This window comes from Larimichthys crocea, chromosome XII (assembly GCF_000972845.2).
Source record: "Larimichthys crocea isolate SSNF chromosome XII, L_crocea_2.0, whole genome shotgun sequence".
Taxonomy (NCBI): Eukaryota; Metazoa; Chordata; class Actinopteri; family Sciaenidae; genus Larimichthys; species Larimichthys crocea.
In genome coordinates this window covers 94,009-114,583 of record NC_040022.1, presented here as the reverse complement: position 1 = coordinate 114,583, position 20,575 = coordinate 94,009, and the positions used below count along the sequence as shown (strand labels likewise).

The 20,575-nt window shown below is 40.0% G+C and overlaps 2 protein-coding genes across 4 annotated transcripts; both read left to right on the top strand.

Annotated features, from left to right (window-relative positions):
• The first annotated feature begins 309 nt into the window (after nucleotides 1-309).
• On the top strand, nucleotides 310-5,112 carry ptx4 (pentraxin 4, long). The gene is made up of 4 exons (XM_019258333.2): nucleotides 310-553; nucleotides 1,544-1,722; nucleotides 2,537-3,618; nucleotides 4,018-5,112. Exons 1-4 carry the CDS (start codon nucleotides 428-430, stop codon nucleotides 4,653-4,655), a joined length of 2,025 nt encoding a protein of 674 aa, XP_019113878.2. The 5' UTR covers nucleotides 310-427; the 3' UTR covers nucleotides 4,656-5,112.
• A 744-nt stretch (nucleotides 5,113-5,856) lies between these two features.
• clcn7 (chloride channel 7) lies at nucleotides 5,857-20,232 on the top strand. Of its 3 annotated transcripts, none has more exons than XM_010729127.3 (25): nucleotides 5,857-6,102; nucleotides 7,058-7,108; nucleotides 8,452-8,517; nucleotides 8,801-8,866; nucleotides 9,014-9,146; nucleotides 10,009-10,118; nucleotides 10,563-10,643; nucleotides 10,740-10,802; nucleotides 10,981-11,064; nucleotides 11,208-11,301; nucleotides 12,150-12,214; nucleotides 12,315-12,431; nucleotides 12,522-12,576; nucleotides 12,670-12,730; nucleotides 14,606-14,747; nucleotides 15,943-16,036; nucleotides 16,151-16,323; nucleotides 16,586-16,637; nucleotides 16,807-16,934; nucleotides 17,380-17,465; nucleotides 17,555-17,687; nucleotides 18,119-18,178; nucleotides 18,282-18,458; nucleotides 18,583-18,663; nucleotides 18,763-20,232. In XM_010729127.3, the coding sequence occupies exons 1-25, from the start codon at nucleotides 5,989-5,991 to the stop codon at nucleotides 18,847-18,849; spliced, it is 2,373 nt and encodes a 790-aa protein (XP_010727429.1). In that variant the 5' UTR covers nucleotides 5,857-5,988; the 3' UTR covers nucleotides 18,850-20,232. The 3 variants fall into 3 exon arrangements, with proteins under 3 accessions (XP_010727429.1, XP_010727428.1, XP_010727430.1); XM_010729126.3 differs by having other exon boundaries at nucleotides 7,031-7,108; XM_010729128.3 differs by lacking the exon at nucleotides 7,058-7,108.
• Nucleotides 20,233-20,575: the final 343 nt, after the last annotated feature.

The window sequence follows — 20,575 nt, the reverse complement described above, 5'->3', positions numbered from 1 at the left end:
AACTAGGAAGCATGAAAAATGTCCCTTTGGCATATTTGAACATTGCTAAACTGAGATTAGAAATCTGCTTATGTTATTCTACATTTTTGTAAACACTAGACATCATTTAGTAGATTGTTTTGCGTTTATTTCTCTTTTCTTTGTGCTTATTGGTGTAGCGGAGTGAGAGAGAGGCAGAGAGAAGTTGACTACCTGTTAAATCCATCTGCATTTCCTCTGAGGTCCCCAATGATGTTGTGGAAAATGGAAAGTGTGTTCTTGTCCCAGCTCGTGGGTGTGCTTTTGTGTATTGTGTGTGTCCATACAGTGTGTATCAAGACCAGCCCTTTTCAGCTATGTCTTTATCCCCTCTATTTGTTCCACCACCTCAAGACATACAGACAGGGATCCAGGCTCCTGGCTGCATTTATCCCAGCTCCACTGCACCATGGGCAGCCTTAGGCCGAGTCACTGGCCCCAGATCTTGGTCCACATGCTTCTGCTGCAAATTCAGCCTGTTAAGTTACAGGGAGTTGATTCTGTGTCCCAGAAACTACGACGACTCAACGAGCAGGTCAGTGTGAATCAGACTGTTGTATTAATATTTGTTTAAAGTGTCTGAACAGTTTGTGCTGCATAAATCTTAATGGTATTCATAACTAATTATCTAATTATCTATGCTGGGTTTACTTTATGTTTTTCTGCGACTTACTATATATGTAATATAGGTAGAAATAGTGTTGCAGTCTACATCCACTATTAACTGAAATGATGAAGTATCATGAAGTTAATTCATTCAGAAAACAACAAAAAAACATGTGGTCATTTCTGCCCTATGAAGCCAAAACAGTAATATTTGGTCACTCTTTAGTTTAGACTAAAATATGACCTTTTGACATATGGTTGATTATAGCCTATAAAATTAAAAAAAGATTATTATACCATGTAGGTTTGGGGGAAAACTAAGAAACAGATGTAAAATAAACAAATTCACTTTATAGCTAAAGCTAATCCACCTATTCTTTCCTGTTTCCTGTGATTAAAAAATCTATTTAGTTGATTCAACTTCTTAGTAATTGGGTTTATATGTCACATAAATAAGACAGTAGCTACATCTTAAATCATAAGGGAGAAAATAACTATAAATAATGCCAGTCCAGCTTAAAGTTAACTAGCCTATCTTAGCCAAATGAAATATGAAATTAACTGCTGTTTCTGCAGCCTCTCTCGTGAATTCACATGATTTCAGCTACGATTAAATCACATATGTATATGTATTTTGTAATGTGTTTACATAAGGTCTGCGACAATGATTAATAGCTATCCTTAAGGGCTTAAAACTGCATCTGTTACTAAGAGCTTTAACTTCAAACCTCTTTTCATCAACTTCCTTGTTTCTGTAGCACTTCTGCAGAGTGCTAGCAGATCTCTTATTAGTCATTTTGTAATGGAAAAGTCATCACAGATATGAAATGTGTGTTTTTTGGAGAATTTTCCTGACCTTCTAATCAGTTACCAAACATCTGCAGAAAGGCTTGTGAAAAGACTTTTACTTTGTTATAAGTTCCAGCAGTTCCAGGCGCTGACCCAGGCCCGTTTGGACATGTTGGCCCTGAACCAGAACAGAAACTCCTCTGGAGTACTGGCAACTCGTGTTCAAGCCCTGAGTGAACAGTGGCACGACATGTCACAGGACCTCGAACACCTCAAGCAAAGCACAACGCAGGAGATTGACAGTCTCAGGTTAGAGCTTGGGGGGTTTATTGTAAATATGATTTAATATGATGTAAACTGACATATGTTGACACAGTCGTTGTTGATAACTAGTTGTATTTTGCAAGTTGAAGACAATTTGCGCTAACAGGTAAGTCTAGTCTAAGTCAGCTGTGATAATGAAGGGAATTAGATCTCCTTAAAGAGGTCATGACACATTAAAAAAAGAACAGGATGTATATACATAGTCAAACTTAAAGGATTTGGTAATGTAAGAATTTTTTTGAGTGGGTGGCCTTTCCTTTCAGCAGCTGTTCTTTTATGGGGGTTGGGAAATAATGATTAACAGAACAGCTTTTGGACAAAAAAATATGTTAATAATACATGAATATTTTCCACATTTGAAGATCTAACCTGCTGTCACACATTTAGTATTGTGAAATATATAAAATACTACATGAGCAAAAAATGTCCAGAATTGACCAGTTATTGATGCTTTTATGAAATATATTTCCATGTGTATTTCATATATTCAATACATTAAAATACTGAGCAAAAAAATGACCACCATTTAATATATATATATATGTGTACAGAGGAAGGAAAATATATTTTAAAAGTATCTCTGTCCATGTGCTAAAATATTTTTAACATGACGTTAAAAATATGACGATATGACGATAATATATCGTATTTTATATATTAAACCTTACAATTTACAAACAATGAAATGCATTGAATGAGTCGAAATGAAAAGATGTTGTAATTTAGACTACGTTAGCTAATTGTACTACATGATGCATTTTTAATAACAAAACTTTTCTCATGTTGATTATTATCCCAGAGAGTGGAGCAGGAAGCTTGAGAAGAAGAGTAAGCGGATGGAGGGTCGTCTGGCTCTGATGGCGAGGAACCTGAGGGAGAACCGCCGCAACGCACAGAAACAGAAGCTGGATCCTGGTCAGGACTTCTTCAACCTCACCATGGAGCTCCAGAGCCAAGACGAAAGGCTGGCCGCCCTTCAGATCCAGCGTGATGAGCTGCTTGTTGGGCTCAGAGGGTTGCAGGAATCCCTTAAAAACCAGGCGCTACGTGTGACCCGGCTTGAGGGCCGGATCAATGAGGTTCTGCAGTTTAATGGAGGAGGGAAAAGCAGAGGGTCCCTTAACTCCAATGTCACACCTCAGGGATATTATGAAACACGCAGGAGAAGCCAGGCACATAGGCCTGGGAAAATTCTGGATGGACATACCCACCCCGGACCAGAAGGTATCAGCTATTTCCAGACTGATACATCTCAGAGCAGACACTCCCAACAGCCCCATCAATACCAAGCAACATTAAACCAGCCTAAACATTTAAAGGCCCAGAGCCCAAGACTTCAGTCAGAATCTCATCCACAGGTACATATTCAGTATCCAGATCCTACCCCTCTACCCCTGTCTACAGATTACCTGCCCCAGCATGACCCTTACAGTCCTCAGTCACAGATTCAGGTACGGGCCCAAACAAGGCCTTACTCTGCCCAGCAAGAGCAGCTCCAGTCTCGCCAAACTCTACCATATCCTCATACGCAGATTCAACAAAGATCCCGGCCTCAAACACAACGTCACAGGCACCATCAGTTGCACAAACCTAGTCACCCCTCCTGGCCCCAGCCCCAGACCCTATCCCAGGCTCCAACTCATCCTGAAACCATCAAAGACAGACAGAGCAGGACCCGCCTGGAGGCTCCACAGCCCCACGCTTCAGATGCTCTCCCTCAACCCCATTCTGAGACTTATAAGCAAAGTTTGAGCAGGTTGGAAGGAGAGGAGGAAGAAGAGAGTGACACAAAGGTGGAGTCTTCAGTGATCCACAACCTCCTCCAGCTTCCTATGAGGCAAAAGATCCCAGCACAACCAGTTCCCAAAAAGGATGCAACCAGTAAGTAAACATTAGGATCTTTTTGTTGTTGTGGTCGATTTGATGTTGCATTTTTTAATCATTTAAAACATTTTAACTTCATCATTAACAATTGTTTAGAAGGTTTCTGGCTTAATGTAATGTTGACAAATATTTAATTACCTTTAAGCCATGCTAACAGCCTACAATAGATCAAATGTTCTGGTTTATTAACTTTCTGCAGGATAGTTATCCGTCCATTAAATATGAAGCCAGAAGAAGGTTAACTTAGCTTAGCATAAAGACTGGAAACAGGTGGAAACAGTTAGCCTGGCTAACAAAATCTGCTTACCAGAACCTGTAAAGCTCACTAGTTAACATGTTATATATAATTTCTGTAAAACTGACCACTGCATATCTTTTCCCTCCCTCTGTCTGTAGTCTGTAATGTGGATTCCATGCTGTTCTTCCCCTCGGCCTCAGCAGAGAACTATGTCACCTTCTCCCTGACTCTCCCAAACCTTCCTGAGCTCTCTGTATGTTCATGGCTCCGTGTGGAGGCCTCACATGTCGGCACACTGCTTTCTTATGCCACAAACGACAATGATAACCAGTTAGTTTTGTATGGACGTAACTCCTCTTCATCCCCCTCCCTGGACTTTGTAATCGGAGACCCTGTCCATCGCCGTCTCCCTGTGTCATCTCTCATGGATGCTCGCTGGCACCACCTCTGCGTCGTCTGGTCCTCAATCCAGGGTCGTTTCTGGCACTACAATGACCGGCGCCTTACCTCCTCCGGCTCCAACTTCAGGAAGGGTTGGGAGATTGCTGGAGGTGGATCAGTGGTGCTGGGTCAGGAGCAGGATGTTGTTGGTGGAGAGTTTGATGCAGCAGAGGGTTTTGCTGGGCAGTTGGCGGGATTCAGAGTATGGAACCGGGTACTGAGTCCTACAGAGGTAGAAGGAGTGGCTGAAGGAAGAGGTGTACCCAGAGGGGTGGTGCTTGATATGGAGGACATAAAGGAGGTACATGGGGAGGTGCAACAGGTGGCATGTGAATGTTTAGAGCACTGTTTGTGAGTTTGATGTCAGGGATTGCTAATTGTCTCTTACCTGCCTCTTAAAAGGTCAAATAAAAAACGTATTTCACTGTTTTATATTTCTTGGATGTACACAGTATATTCTTATTGGACAGTGGTGGAAGTATTGAGATCCTTTACACACAATAAGTAAGTAAAGTAGTTATAGCATGATATTAAAATACTCCATTACAATACTTAAAACCTTACTTCAGTTAAAAGATGTAAGTATTATCAGCAAAATCTACATGAAGTATCAACTTAATAATAATAGTTTGATCCATTTTTTCAAGAGACATGAGGTTTTATATATGGAAATTATTATTCATATTAATTGTGACAACATTTTTGTCATGATGCTGCACTTTCTGTCTTATCTGTTTGTGTCTTTAACTTTTGGGGGGTTGTCATTAGAAACGTAATGCTTAGTTTTATATAAATAAATGTAGTAAAACTCACTATGTGGTTGTCTTTATTCTTTTTTGGGTGCATGTTAACAAATCCAATTAACTTAAAAATTGTGATCTGGACTTCAAAATTAAACACTTCTTGATTTACAGAAAGACTTTATATTTTCAAGCACAGGTGTACCTATAATAATCATCACTGGTGTGGTTTACTCACATACCTACAGTAAATCAGACAGGTTCATCATTAATGTTAGAAGTTACCTGTGCTTTTACTGTTTATGCTGTCAGAATAGGATTATATGTGAACACTCCACTACATTTGAGAGGAAAATAGGAAAAAATTTTTTTACCAGTCTACACAATATTTAAAGAATTGCTACAGCTGGCCAACTATAAAAGTTCAAAAAGACTACTTGTATATTACAAATTTGAGATACTTGTTATTTTAAGTATTTCCACTACACTACATTTCAGAGGAAAAATATTAATTTTTAACTCCTGTTTTACATTTGAACTACCAAATAATATATAAAATATAAAAACTCCGTCTGAAATATAAAAGCACAAAAATGCTACTTACACATAAACATGTATATCATGTTTAAAAATAACACTGTAAGAGGAAGCATTTTTTCTAAAGAACAATTTTTTTTTTTACTTTTTAGCTAATAATACTTTAATAGAACATACATATATATAAAATGTTTTTGGCAAGATTGTAGTCCCAAACCGTCAAAACTACAAATCCCAGCATCCAGCGCGGCAAGCTGATATTTTTGGCCCTGCACGCGCACCTTACAAAACGTCACGAGTTAGAGGAATGATCATGGGGAGCTGAGGAAGAACAACAGTGCTTAGCCAGCTACAACTGCACATTTAGCGACCGTGAGCGCTGCGAGCTTCAGAGGGTGAGGGGGGGACACCATGGCTAACATCACGAAGAAAGTGTCGTGGTCCAGCCGGGCTGACGAGTCCGGCGCAACCGGGGAGGGGACCCCGCTGCTGAACGGCTCCGAGCAGCCCAGACACTCCAGACAGGTACAGCTAGCACGTTAACCACGGTAGCTAAACATCTGTTTTGCACCATGAAGATGCTTTGTCATGTGTTTAATTTTTTATTTTATAAAACATCCGTGAGGTCACGTTAAATGCTGCATGGGCTCATGGATGCTTGTGAATGCATTGCCGCATACGCAGCGTTATTTTCGGGGTGTGTTGTGGTGCGTGTGCAGCTGAGTATCAGAAGTAACAACAAGCTTTGTTTTTGTGGCGGAATGTGACTGCATGGGGAAAAAAAGTGATTAAATCAGTAAAACTGTAATTACTCACATGAAGCACACAATTAGATCTTAAAAAACTAATCACATTATACAGAGTTTTGAAAGGCTACTCCTCCCAAAGCTTGTTACATGAGCTACATACTGACTTATTTGAACTGGAAAAGGCAGTCTGAGGCTAATATTATACTCTTAATGATAATGTAACTTGTGTGTAAAGGGTCCATTGTACTTCTCAGGTCATCACATGAGGTTACAGATTATCTCTGCCTGTCTATAGATGCTATTTTAATCCTTTTTTATTGTAACAGAGGGCAGAAAGATCAAGAGCAAACTCTAATAATGTTATGAGATATTAGACCTGCAGTCTGTCCAGCTATTATGGACACACTGGAAAAACCAACTTCCTTTCACGACCTGTTATGCCATCAGGACTAGTCATCTACTTCCTGCATCAGGAGCATAGCTGGAACTAGTTACTTCTGTTGTCAGTGTATTTAAATAGGAGATTGTTTTTAGATTCTACATGTATGTTTAATTATCTTTATTGTACTCATTAGAGCCCGTTACTGTCAGCTGGGTACCAAACATCTATGCGATGTTGAATAATTGCCACACTTAGCTGTATAGACACACATATATATATATACATACATATATATTTCTGTTGCTGTCTGTGATGTCTGTAGCTGTCTGAAGGACGCAGTATATTTCAGATAGGCAGACTCAGCACGGTGGATTTGGAGGAGGAGATAACGTCGGATGAGGTAAAGCCCCGAGCCTCGAAAACGCCATCGCATTCTTTCTCTCTGTGTCTTCTGTGTCGCTCCTGTTGATCATCACTTCATCACAATCTTTAGCGGCAGCATTTTAGACTCCTAAACCAACCTATTCACAATCAAATCAATAAGGAGGTGATAAGCTGATTACACGCACAGTATCCAGTGGTATGTAGGGGTGATTTACAGTTAACCGAAAGTGATTTAGCCTCATGCTCAGGCTGAGTTTGCGTCCACTGTCTTTGTCCGTGAGGCCAAATTTAGAGATTCAGCCTGAGATAAAGCTAAGGGTTCAGACAGTATTTTATGTAATTTAATCTCATCTCCTCCTGAATACAGCTTAAGCCTAATGTGGGAAGTAAGCCAAATCAGGACGCCGATGGTTGACTCACCCAGTGTGCATAAAAACCACGTGCTTGGACTGTGTGACAGTTTCCACCGTGACACATTGTAAATGATGAATTGACCATGTCTGTGATAATAAGCTTCACCATGACTGCCCAACCATTTTAGTATTTTTGTAAACCTATTGCTTCCAAACCCTTCTGCTGTAAGGTGTTTAATAAAATTGAATTTGCTGACCACTAGAGAGAGGTACCATCGAGTTTATTTCTATAGCTCTTAGCACAGGCACAGTAAGTTCAACCAGGCAATAAAAACTCTGACTGAAGACATCGGTTTCCCTCTGAGACAGAAACCATCAGTTTCACTGTCTGATGGGAATGTGATGCCGTGCATGTGATTGTGCTTGATTGTCGTTTGCTATAAACAAAAGATTTGAGAGTGTTCATGTGAATGTCTGCTATCTTGTGTATACACTTTATCTGTTGCTGATTGTATTAGCTGTACAGACGGGCCACAGACATGTGACAGAGGCCCGTGTAACAGTGCATGTTAATGTGAAATGGAGGACTTTAAATTGCCTGTACTGTAGCTGGCTTGTATGTATGTCAGAATGCACTCTTTTGCACCAGTCTTTCCTTCAACACTAAACTGGTAAAGTTTAGATTGTTATGCTAAATGTTTTGGAGGAAACACTGGTCACAGTCACTGCACCTTCCACCTGCCTCATTGTAAATGCTCTATTATCTAAAGTCTGTGAAATCTCCTTTTTTCTTTTGAAGTGATGCCTGAGATTTGAAAAATGTCTTCATGTTTTTTCAAATCCTGCTGCGCTCATTTATGTTGTATCCAAAATGTTTGATTCCTCTGACGTCAGTTCCCAGCGCCTCCTTGCAGCCCCTCACATGATTCATGAACAGGGCGGAGGTGATAGGTCAGTGTTGGTGTCCTGACCTCTTTTTTTTTTCTTGTGTGTTTTCCTCCTGCAGGACTCTCTGAGAGGGCGGCCTAAAGAGATCCCTCATAATGAGAAGCTGCTGTCACTTAAATATGAGGTAAAACAACCCACTCACATTATTAGTTAGTAACACACTTCTAGAAAATGTACAACCAAATCAACACGATGGTGCAACAAAAAGAGGATTAATCTTCTTAAGCAGGCAGTTGATGAAATCAGCTTTGTTTTAACATGTTTTTGGTTTGCTATGAATCTGCTGTCATCGATCCAAGAGGATATGCACTCAGTCAAGTTATGTCACAATTTGGGAAGAATAGAAATAAACATCATCACTTCTATCTCTGTTTTACTGATTCATTGTATTTGTTTTGTTATTCCAGAGTTTGGACTATGATAACATTGAGAACCAGCTGTTTCTGGAGGAGGAGAGGAGAATGAGTCATATGGTAAGTGGACTGGGAATCACCTGATTATATGTTATGATAACTTTTTAATTCAAGTCTGCATAAATATGTCCGTCTCTCTCCTCTACTGTTTGTTTCCCCCTCCTTGTCCTGTAACTCCTGTCTGCCTCTCTCATCTTGTATTTTTAGGGTTTCCGCTGTCTGGAGATCAGTCGCTGGGTAGTCTGTGGTCTAATCGGCTTTCTGACCGGACTCATCGCCTGTTTCATAGACATCGTGGTGGAGGAACTGGCTGGGATAAAATACCAAGTGGTCAAAGAGAGTATCCTGAAGAGTTGCACAAGATACACCTAGTCAGACAGATGGGTGGCAACAGAAACAGTGTCTTGCATATATTTTTTTTAATAATTTCCTGTATTGTAGACAACTTACAAATGAACAGGCAGGTTTTTTAGTAGACATTTCAGCTGTCTGTGAGTGTTGCACTGAAGGAGTGATCCCTACAACACATTCTCCATCTTTAAAGTGACATGTAATTTTTTCTTTCTTGCATCCTGTAACACTTGTTGAGTTTAAGTTTTCAAGTGTCCTGTTCGGCTATTTGCAGAAAAGATATGAGGTTAAATATGGAGCATCCCTAATTATTAATTATTTTTCATAATCTAAGCACAAGTGGCACTCCTGTCAGTCAGTTAAGGGAAGCTGTGATCCTAGTATCATTTTCCATTTATTAAATAAAGTAGGTCTTTGCTTTCAGCATGTGGCCCACCATTAAAGGTCCAGTGTGTCAGATTTAGGGACCTCTATTTACAGAATATGGCAAAAATGGAATATAATTAACATACCTTTTGTTTTTATTAATGTATAATCACCTGAAAAAGGAGACTCATTATGTATAATCATCATGTTTTTGTTGCCTTAGAGTCTGCCCTGTTGCACTGCCATGTTTCTACAGTAGTCTAGAATGGACAAACCAAATACTAGCTGTTGCTTGGGCGATTTGTGGCCACCAAAGTTTCTCCTTCATGCTACAGTAGGGTGAGGCGAGGTGGTTGCATTCGCCAACATCACTGTTAGATGCCACTTAAATCCTACACATAGTCCTTTTTAAATTTCAGTTTTCCAAGGGAAAAAGTTGTGATATAAGGATCCCCCAACTTTCCTTGACCTCTGACCTCTTACAGACATAGAGAAGTTTACAGAGGTGGGGGGTCTTTCGATCTCTCTCATCCTCTGGGCTGTCTTTAACTCCGCCTTCGTCATGGTGGGGGCCATCATAGTTGCATATTTTGAGGTAAGACTGAAAGAGAAATAATGACAATTAAAAATTCCACAATTACTGTCATCATCTTCTTTTTGGGTGTTCCTCATGTGTGAAAGACGGTATTTAGAAGAAGTATGCCATGAAAGCAGAAAGGAATTGCATGACTGGAATTACAAGCTGTTTGGATGTGGAAGTGAAAACTAATAAAGCAATAGCACATTTGCACAAGTCTGACTCCGACACTGTGTAATACTGAAATTTGTCAGGATGAAGGCGCTTCTCTATTTCTGCTTCTCTGGTTAGCCATAGTTCGCTGGGCAGCCTGAGAGTTTTAAGTGACATTGAAAAGTGGTTAATTTATTTCCTCATAGTTTGTGCCAGCTCTTAATGCCATTTCATGCAATAACAAGTAAATAGTTATTTCGCTATTAATCATCCTGTCTGTCTTCTGACATCCTTCTTTGTCTCATCCAGCCCATAGCAGCAGGAAGCGGTATCCCTCAGATCAAATGTTACCTGAATGGAGTCAAGATTCCCAGGGTGGTACGACTCAAGGTAAAGACATAAATCACACACATTAACGAATGGATGGACTTGAACTTGAAGAACTTTCATACCCCTTAACATGTTGTGTGTGTTTGTCCTCCGCAGACACTGGTGGTGAAAGTGGGTGGTGTTATCTGCTCAGTGGTTGGAGGTCTTGCTGTTGGAAAGGTAAACATTCAACTGACTGACTTCTCCCAGTGCAATATACAATATACTGATGTTTTGTGCCTTCTCACTTGTCATTTTACAATTAACTTAGATAATTTCAATGTAAAAGTTGTGTGGATTGGCTTTGTACACAACTCCTTTTAATAGCTATCTTCTTGTTTACCCACAATCCCTTAAGGAAGGGCCCATGATCCACTCTGGTGCTGTTGTAGCTGCTGGGGTCTCTCAGGGCAGGAGCACCTCTTTAAAAAGAGACTTCAAGGTCAGTGTGTCTAGTGAGTTTCTATGCTGTGTGTCCTTAAATCTAAATATTACTGCTCATCGGTGAAGCATGCCCGTGCACTATTAAAAGCTGTCTATGGTTACAGTGTGTTTGTGAGTAAAAATAATTTTGTTTGTTTGTAGATCTTTGAATACTTCCGGAGAGACACAGAAAAACGTGACTTTGTGTCTGCTGGAGCTGCTGCTGGCGTTTCTGCTGCTTTTGGAGCACCAGTCGGTAAAAAATAAAAGCAACCATACCAGCGCACAGTACAAACACATGCTCTGTTAGTTGTTTGCTTTAGTTGTGAGAGCGGTTTAGCTGCAGTCGAACAATATGGCCGCATGCCAAAACTAAGGACGAAGAAACCTGTGAGGAAACTCCCTCTAAAGTGCTTGTTTACAAGAAATGGGAAAGGTGGCGTACTGTCACTAAGCAGTTTTATGGTGTTGACAGATGAGGAGAAGGTTATAAGAGCAGTATGATAATTCAGAGTGGGAATTTGAGAAAAAAAATAGTATTCGTACGCTAATTGGATACAGGTACAAAAAACATGTTGAAAAACAAGTTTGTAATTAATATTGCACTTGTATGTGTCACCATCATAAACTTGGCTACAGCTGCTAAGAAGCTCATGGACTCATAATGAGCTAGTGTTGATTTGAGCAACACTTAAATTAATTAAATCTCAAATTTTTGCTACCTATCTGGCTCCACATTGATTTGTAATAATTTAATCATTAGAAATGGTTGCATGATTTAATTATAATAACAAATGTCTCTACTGGTTTTCCATCGTAGTTTCATCTACTCATATTAAATTTCATTCTCTATGGTCTCAAATTTAATTTGGTAAGCCCTTCAGTCACCCAACTTACCTGACCTAGTTTGTTGATGGCTGCTTGTTGTGATCATAGTTCCCCTGTGGGGAAAAAAGCTGCCATGTACGTATACAGAGGTGTAGAAATGGTTAAAAAGATTGCTTGCAGTTCAATTTAAGTGAACCCAGTAAATCAACCAACAGTGTGTGGAGGATGCCAGCTAGCTTGGCATTGTGGATGCTCATCTCTCTTTTTGGTCGACAGGCGGCGTTCTGTTCTCTCTAGAGGAAGGAGCTTCTTTCTGGAACCAGATGCTGACGTGGAGGATAGTAAGTTATTGTGGTCCTCATCATAAACTCGTTAGTAATGATTGTGTCATGTTGTCCTTTTCACTTCTCAGCGTTCCACCTGTTTCTTTCTTATCTGCAGTTCTTTGCCTCCATGATCTCTACCTTCACCCTGAACTTCTTCCTCAGTATCTATCACAACAAGCCAGGAGACCTTTCCAACCCAGGTCTCATCAACTTTGGACGCTTTGAGACTGAAGTGAGAAACTTACACACATATATCATGTATTTTCACAGCTTTATGTTGTTTGTTTGTCAGTGTGACATGATGTAATTTGTCTTTCTTTAGAGTGTGGCCTATAACCTTTATGAGATTCCCTTGTTCATCGCCATGGGAGCTATAGGTAAGAACTATTTAAATCTATGTTCGTCACACGCTCTTCATTTGAGAAACAGCCAGCTTATGCAGTATATGTGTTCATCTCTCTCCTGTGCAGGTGGATTACTAGGAGCTCTATTCAACGTTCTCAACTACTGGCTGACCATATTCAGGATCAGGTAAGATTTAGAAATGGATTAGCTTCTTGCAAGAACAAAACAAAGTGTTGTTAACTCAAGGAAAAATGTTCCAACAACGGGTGAAGTGATCCATGAAGAATTGTTTTGTATGTGCAGTGTGCCAAGAAAAAACAACACATTGTAGCACAGAGGTTTCGCTCGTCTGTCAAAGACAGGGCGTGGTGCAAGACGAGGAAGTTTTTCAGATGCAGGCTTAAAGCAGATTCTCATATGACAGCATCTTGTGATTAAAGTGTTTTATAAATAGTCACCAAGTAAGAACAGGTACAGTTACTGACAGAGTGGTCTGGGAGGAGACTTCTGCTAATGCACCTGCACTTCCTGCTTCCTTGTTTGGAGCTGGAGGGTACATATGTGCAGATTTTGTGATAGTATTATGTCTATTATAACATTTTAATAATTGAATGTTTATTATGTAGATATATATTGTATGATAGTGGATAATCAGTAAAATCTTACGATTATCTTATTATCAAGATGAGAAGGATTAAAAACATCTTATTGCATATTATAAAGTAACTACTAGTAAAAAATAGTCCATGTCTTTTCTCATTGTGTGTTCAGGTAAGACATTAAATTGTGGCATTGATGAGGTTCTCTAAAACGCTACATTTACTATGATAACTAAGGCTTGCACCTTCTGAGATACCCATTACTGACATACTCCAATTTTGAGGTATTTTATCAGACAATGGTGCCGGGTTTTGCTGTACAGAGGTGATGTGGGGAGTTTCCATATTAAATTTTGGATCTGGATTTGGATTTGGCACTTTGTGAATGTATACCAGGAATACAATTCAAATCACACACAGTGTAACAGTTGAGGGTTTTAACCAAAGTGACTTAGAAAAAAAGGGAACTAATCAAGGTACAGTGTGACAAGGACGTGTTAGTGCATCTGTAAGTACTAAAGGGGATAGATTTAGCAGTTGTTGGTAGTGTTGGAGAGGAAGTCCTCTCTGAAGAGCTGGGTCTTCTGGAGGTGTTTGAAGGTAGAGAGGCCCCTGATCTGGTAGGACATTCTACCAACGGGGAACAACAAACGAGAGAAGATGGGATTGCCCTGAGCGTACAGGTGGCAGAGCCAGGTGTTGTTTATTGGAGGAGGTAACATATGTTTGTGTAAGGACATTCAAGTAGGTGGGTGCAGAACAGGAGACTACTTTGTAGTCAGCATTATATTTGAATTTAATGCGGGTTGCTACAGGTAGCCAGTGGAGCTAGATGAGCAGCGGGGTAACGTGTACCCATTTGGGTTGATTTAAGACAAGGTGTGCCGCTGCGTTCTGGACCATCTGGAGAGGTTTCACTGTGCAGGCTGCCCGTCAGGAGGGCGTTACAGTAATCGAAGACATAGACATAAATATAATATACATAATTATGTATAAAAACAAAACAAACACCTGTCACAGAAGATTTCCAGTGGCTATAAATAAAATGGCATTCATGTTCTGATTATCTGGCATATTCTCAGTACATAATATTCAGTACCTGTCTGGGCAGTACTGCTTCTAAAAATACTCTTCTGTCATCTGACGCAGTGAGTTTGTGTTACATTTCGTAACAGTAATTGAGTCCTCTTGACATTTATGCAGCCACATTGCCCGAAGGCACAAAATGGCAGAGAAGCTCTGTTTTCTTTCTATGTTTTCATTGCACTCACACAGTAACCTCGTCACTTTGAAAAGTCTGAGGCGGACAGGAAGTCAACATTTTGGAAGGTTCTGGTTCATTAAACCATTAAAGATTTTACCTGTGTGTGTGTGTGTGTGTGTGTGTGTGTGTGTGTGTGTGTGTGTGTGTGTGTGTGTGTGTGTGTGTGTGTGTGTGTGTGTGTGTGTGTGTGTGTGACAGGTATGTCCATCGCCCTTGTTTGCAAGTGATGGAGGCCATGTTGGTCGCTGCGGTGACTGCAACAGTGTCATTCACCATGATCTACTTCTCTAATGACTGTCAGCCTCTGGGGCCAGACCACACTGAGGAGTACCCACTGCAGGTATACAAACACACACCTTTGACATTTGTCACCTATGTCAGCTGTCTGAAAACAAACTCTTGCCGACTTTTCTTGGTTTAAATGACGACGTGTAATAAAGCTAAGACTCTGGATGCCAGTTACATTGCATCACAACAAGTCATGCATGATTACGGTATTAAAACGAAGACACCAATGTGTGTGATGACTGACGGATGAGCTCTCACTTTCTCACAGTGAATCTGAATACTTCCTTTTTTACCACACAGTAGACTTTCCGTTCAATAAGCTTTACCACTATTGTTGTCACAAGAAACAGTATTGCTAAATAATGTGGTTAATTTTTTTTTTTTAGAGTTGTGTGCCAGCAAGTTGACATCCAGAAACACTTCTTAGAATCAAAAAACCTCTTTATACTCCTGCAGATGTGCTTGTTGCATTTTAAGTTTTTACAACTACTTTTTTGTTGTAGAATAACTTAATAATATACATATAAACACATAATTTATGGATCTAAGAAGAGGATATTTTTGACATTCATGATCCTTAGAGGGCATCTTTTGTGATCCTCTGATTTTTTTTTCCTTTAGTGTCACCAAATTATGTTCACATGACTCATCAACTGATTGATTGCCAATAAATTTGGTCCGCACATTCATGTTCCCTGCTGGATGAACTGTAATAACGTTGGTGACTCTTTGATGTTTCATTGAGCAAAACTTCAACAGCCTCAGCTGTACTTTGTGTTTGCTGCTAATTAGCAACACGCTCACTTAAGGAGATGAACATAGTAAACATTATTCACTGCAGCCACCTAGGTTCTTTGCTGCATGTCATCCTGTCTCTCTCTCACCTGAATTTCCTGTCTATCTCTCCAGCTGTCTAAAAAAAAGTTAATATTAGAATTGCTAGACAGACTTAAATATTTAGTACTACATCTTGGGTAACTCGCCTTCTATTTGACAGATTTGATTATGGAGAGATGAGAGCGACGTGAAAAAGAAAACAATTCACACTCGGGGCATTATGTTTAAATTTTCAACACCAAATGTGGATGACAGTCCTTCTCTGTCCTAACCCCCTTCGTTTTAAAATTGTATGTCAGCTGGTAGATGTAAAAGCTTCAACAAAGGACACAAAGGGAGGATGGCTCTTTGTGTTTCCTCTTCTTTCTCTTGTTGTCTCACTATTGTCATTTTCTGTCTGTCTCTCAAAGTTGTTCTGTGCAGATGGGGAGTATAACTCCATGGCAACGGCCTTCTTCAACACTCCTGAGAGAAGTGTTCGCAGTCTCTTCCATAACCAGCCAGGTAAAGCCAACAGCTACGTACAAACATGTGCACAGCTATTGTTTCTTATTTTATATACAGGCCAAAGTGAAAACACATTACTTATGTCACCTGTCATTCCTTTCTTTCTTAAAGGAACCTACAATCCCTTGACGCTGGGTTTGTTCACTCTGACTTATTTCTTCCTGGCGTGTTGGACCTACGGCTTGGCGGTGTCTGCTGGAGTCTTCATCCCATCTCTGCTAATAGGAGCCGCCTGGGGAAGATTGTTTGGAATACTGCTGGCCTCCATCACCACCACTGGCTCGGTTAGTGCGTGTGCATCACACGTCATTCAGTGAGGACAAGATGACACCTTTCAGTTCCTGTACTGAGAAACGGACCATATGTGTGGTTTCTCAAACTGAAGACCACATTTCCCATAACCCTTTTAGTGCTGTTGCTTTGTGTGAATTTCCTTCTTTCTGAGTACATTCAAACATGTTGAAAATGAACATATTTGAAGATTTGAAGTGGATTTGCCTTAATGAAATGCTGAACTGTTTGACTTTGCCATGTGCGTTTTGTTAGACCTGGGCTGTCCCTGGTAAATATGCCCTGATGGGAGCTGCAGCTCAGTTAGGTGAGTAACGTTAACCCTGACCTTGTTAGCGCTCATTTGGTTTAATTGCTTAACAGGAAGTAAGAACTGGTGGAAACGTATTGTTATGACCAATCATGCTGACACATGCACAGCTTCAAAACCCCAGCAGACTGTCACCTAATTTTAAAAAAATAATCCATCTCTACAGGTGGCATCGTGAGGATGACTCTCAGTTTGACTGTCATCATGGTGGAGGCTACAGGAAACATCACATACGGCCTTCCCATCATGCTCGTCCTTATGACTTCCAAGATAGTAGGAGACTACTTTGTAGAGGTGAGTTAAGTACGGACACACTGTTCCTGCCTCAGTCTGTGATGTTATAAATCCACTTTATAGTATCCCTCAACAAAGAGTTCAATACAGAAAGAAGCCAACAAACTCACTGCTTTCCACGTGCAGAGGACAGTATGTGGGCATAATGTAGTTGCATCCAAAAACCTTAATAACACACCGATTTTCAGCAGATTTTGACTATGTAACACTAGAAAAGTACAGATTTAAAGTCAGCACAAAAATGTTTGATTTTTATGAGTGTGTCCTTGAAGAACATTATTATCCCACAATACCACCCACAGAAGAAATGGAGGAGGAGGAGGAGGAGAAGGAGGCACAGCTAAAAAAAATAATAAAATAAATTGCTGAAATGGCTCTGAAACAAACAACAAAAGTCCAACTATATTTCTCCCTGTGTAAAGTTTGTTTCTTTCTCCTGTTTCAGGGTCTCTATGATATCCACATCAAGCTGCAGAGCGTTCCCTTCCTGCACTGGGAGGCTCCTGCCACCTCCCACTGGCTGACCGCCAGGTAAAGTCACTTCTGTTTGTTGATGACTGAGTGAAACTCACTGATTTCAAACTGGTTTTATATATCTCACTCTCTCACATTACATCCAGGGAGGTGATGAGTTCTCCGGTCACCTGTTTGAACAGGATAGAGAAGGTGGGAACCATCGTGGACATCCTTAGTAACACATCTACCAATCACAACGGCTTCCCAGTTGTCGTGCAGGTTGCTGGCAATGATGAGGTACTGTATGAAGGCTTGAGTTCTGACTTTTAATTGGATAAAATGTGCCCACCAAATGCTGCATTGAAAAAATAGGTTTTTGGGGTTTAAAGGGTAAACCTAATGTAAAACACAGAAACTCTGATTCATCTTGTTCCTGACAATGTGAGGTTAAGTTGAGGTCTTCTATTGCAGGTGAAATGGTGTTAGTCAATGGGGAATAATGTACAGATATCAGTGGAGAACATCAGCAGTACTGTAAATGCAGTTTTCTTGACGCTCTTGAGATGCCATTTTTTAACCAACAATCGTCCGTTGTTCAGGGAGATATCTTTTGAAAAATGATGCAAATACAGCAGCAAATTATAGATCCATCGTGAAATACTGTACCAAAATTTTTGACTTGAACTTAAATGTGAATAGAAACCATTCTGTTCTCCTCTCCCGTTCAGCCAGCGAAGCTCTGTGGCCTCATCCTTCGCTCTCAGCTCATTGTTCTTCTCAAACACAAGGTAACAGTGGCGATGGGGCGTGGAAAAAGAGGTTTATTTTCATATACATCACCGGGGTGATGGTTGAATCAGTCACTGTTTGTCCTTTGCTCTGTCCTGCCAGGTGTTTGTGGAGTTGGCTCGGTCCCGGCTGACTCATAGGAAGCTCCAGCTGAAGGACTTTAGGGACGCCTATCCTCGCTTCCCCCCGATCCAGAGCATCCACGTCTCTCAGGACGAGAGGGAGTGTATGATGGACCTGATGGAGTTCATGAACGCAACACCTTACACTGTACCACAGGTAGAGACACATCAGACTCTCACTGTTATAATTGTATTCATCCAATCTAGTTTGGTTTGGTGAGTTTTTTTTTTTAGAGCTGAAATGAAAGAAGTTCAGTTTAAATGAGGTCGTTTGTTTGCAGGAAACATCTCTGCCTCGTGTGTTTAAGCTGTTCAGAGCACTGGGACTAAGACACCTGGTGGTGGTGGATGATGAGAACAGGGTAAGAGTTTGTGTTTCTGTGAACTCCTCTTTATGTATTGATCAGATTATTTAATGATCACAGTCTTGTTGCTGAATGCCACAATGATGATCTCTGCAGGTGGTTGGACTGGTGACCAGGAAAGACTTGGCCAGGTATCACCTCGGCAAACACGGACTGGAGGAACTTCAGCTGGCTCAGACATAGTACACACACACACGCACACAAACATACACAATTACACAAACCCCTGAACTATGACCACCTGTTGCCTCATTAGCTGTCAGCCTCCAGCTATGCAGCCTAAAAGGACACCATCAAGGACCAACAAGAGGCTTCTGTTATTCTCACCTACAGGTCAAAACAAAAAGACTCCTTTAAAACAAACTGTCAAACAAAATAACTCCTAGGCTTGTAACGCACAAACTCCATCTGGTAATTCTGTTTGTGTTTTACTTTGTAAGGATCCCAAGTTCTTGACTTCCATTATCATTAACGCTGCTGCGCTGAAGCATTAAATGGTACCTAAGCACCGGGCTTTGGTCGATTGTTTACTTTCTAGTTGTATGGGGGTCAAAAAAGGCATAACGACAGGATCTTCTCAAAATAAAACAGCCACTTTGCCAGCAGGAGGAGAGGAAGAATCAGTTTGATGTGTGTCTTATTCTGCTTCCTCAACATCATGTAAACAGTATGTTACTTCCCTTTTTGAAGGAATGTTTTAATAATGTGGTGATACATTATTAATCAGTCATAACATCGATTACATTTTTAAATAATTCAAACAGATTCTTTATTTGTCTTGCTATTGAACCAAACGAGACATTTTAGGTTTAGTGGTTTGCTTTGTTATTTTGAGTGAGTCTGGACGTAACATCAACAACTTCACTGACAATTTAAGGGTCTTTAGCGATGTTAGAAAAGTTAGTATTTTCTATTATCATGTAGTTTTGCACTGTGTGAATGCTGTTATTTATTGTTGACGTTAACCACTTGTTTTAATTTAAAGTTTGTGGTCTGGGTTCCACATTTTCCATACAATAAAAAAAAAAATCACAAGTGCAGTTTGAAGAGTGGAGAAAAAGCTTGATTTATGGTCACAAAGATGCATTGTGAGGCAGTTTTTTAGCAAGAGGTATCTGCTCCTATGGATCGATACTCAGAGGTACGAACATAATTATTCACACCTCCAAATGTTTGCACTTTGAACTACTACTAAAAAAAGTCTCTGTTGAGAAATACCCACAAGTGTCCCTCCTGAAGTTCTAAATGAATGTAAACTATTTTTACCACCTACCTTCTATTTAAACAAATCAATGTGTTCCTGTCCAGTCAGGATAATCACATAAAACAGATTCTCTGATTTATAATTATTTTATTTTGTCAATTTGTCAATCTAACATTTCTTCAACTGTCAGTGTTTTTGTGTCTTTGTGCATTTCATTGGTTTTACTCTTTGATTTTTGTCTCTTTTTTTGGTCTTTTGTTTTGTTGTACAGTTGTAGATGTTAAAATATAGACTATGCTCGATTTTATAACCACTGGATAAACCTTTTGTGAATTAATAAAGTTGAAATTTATCTATTGTTATATGACTTGTCTGTTAATCAGTGGACAGTGTATGCGTGACGTTGGACGCCACCATGTTGGCACTCCTGTCTCTTCCCTCCCAGCTCATCATCATTGAACCAAATAAAGCTTGGGTGCTCAAACAATCAATCAAAGCAGCCATGCTGTTAATTCTGCATAAATTTAAGCCTTAATATAATTTGAACAGGTGAGTTCTATAAAAATTCACCCTCAGTACAGTTGTCATGAATGGGGAAATTATCTATAGAGACCAAAACTGTTTTTTGTACTAGACTGTAAACTTTTATATTTCTGCTGTGAAGTATTTTAACATGGGGACTTATAGAGACTGAATCACTTCTGC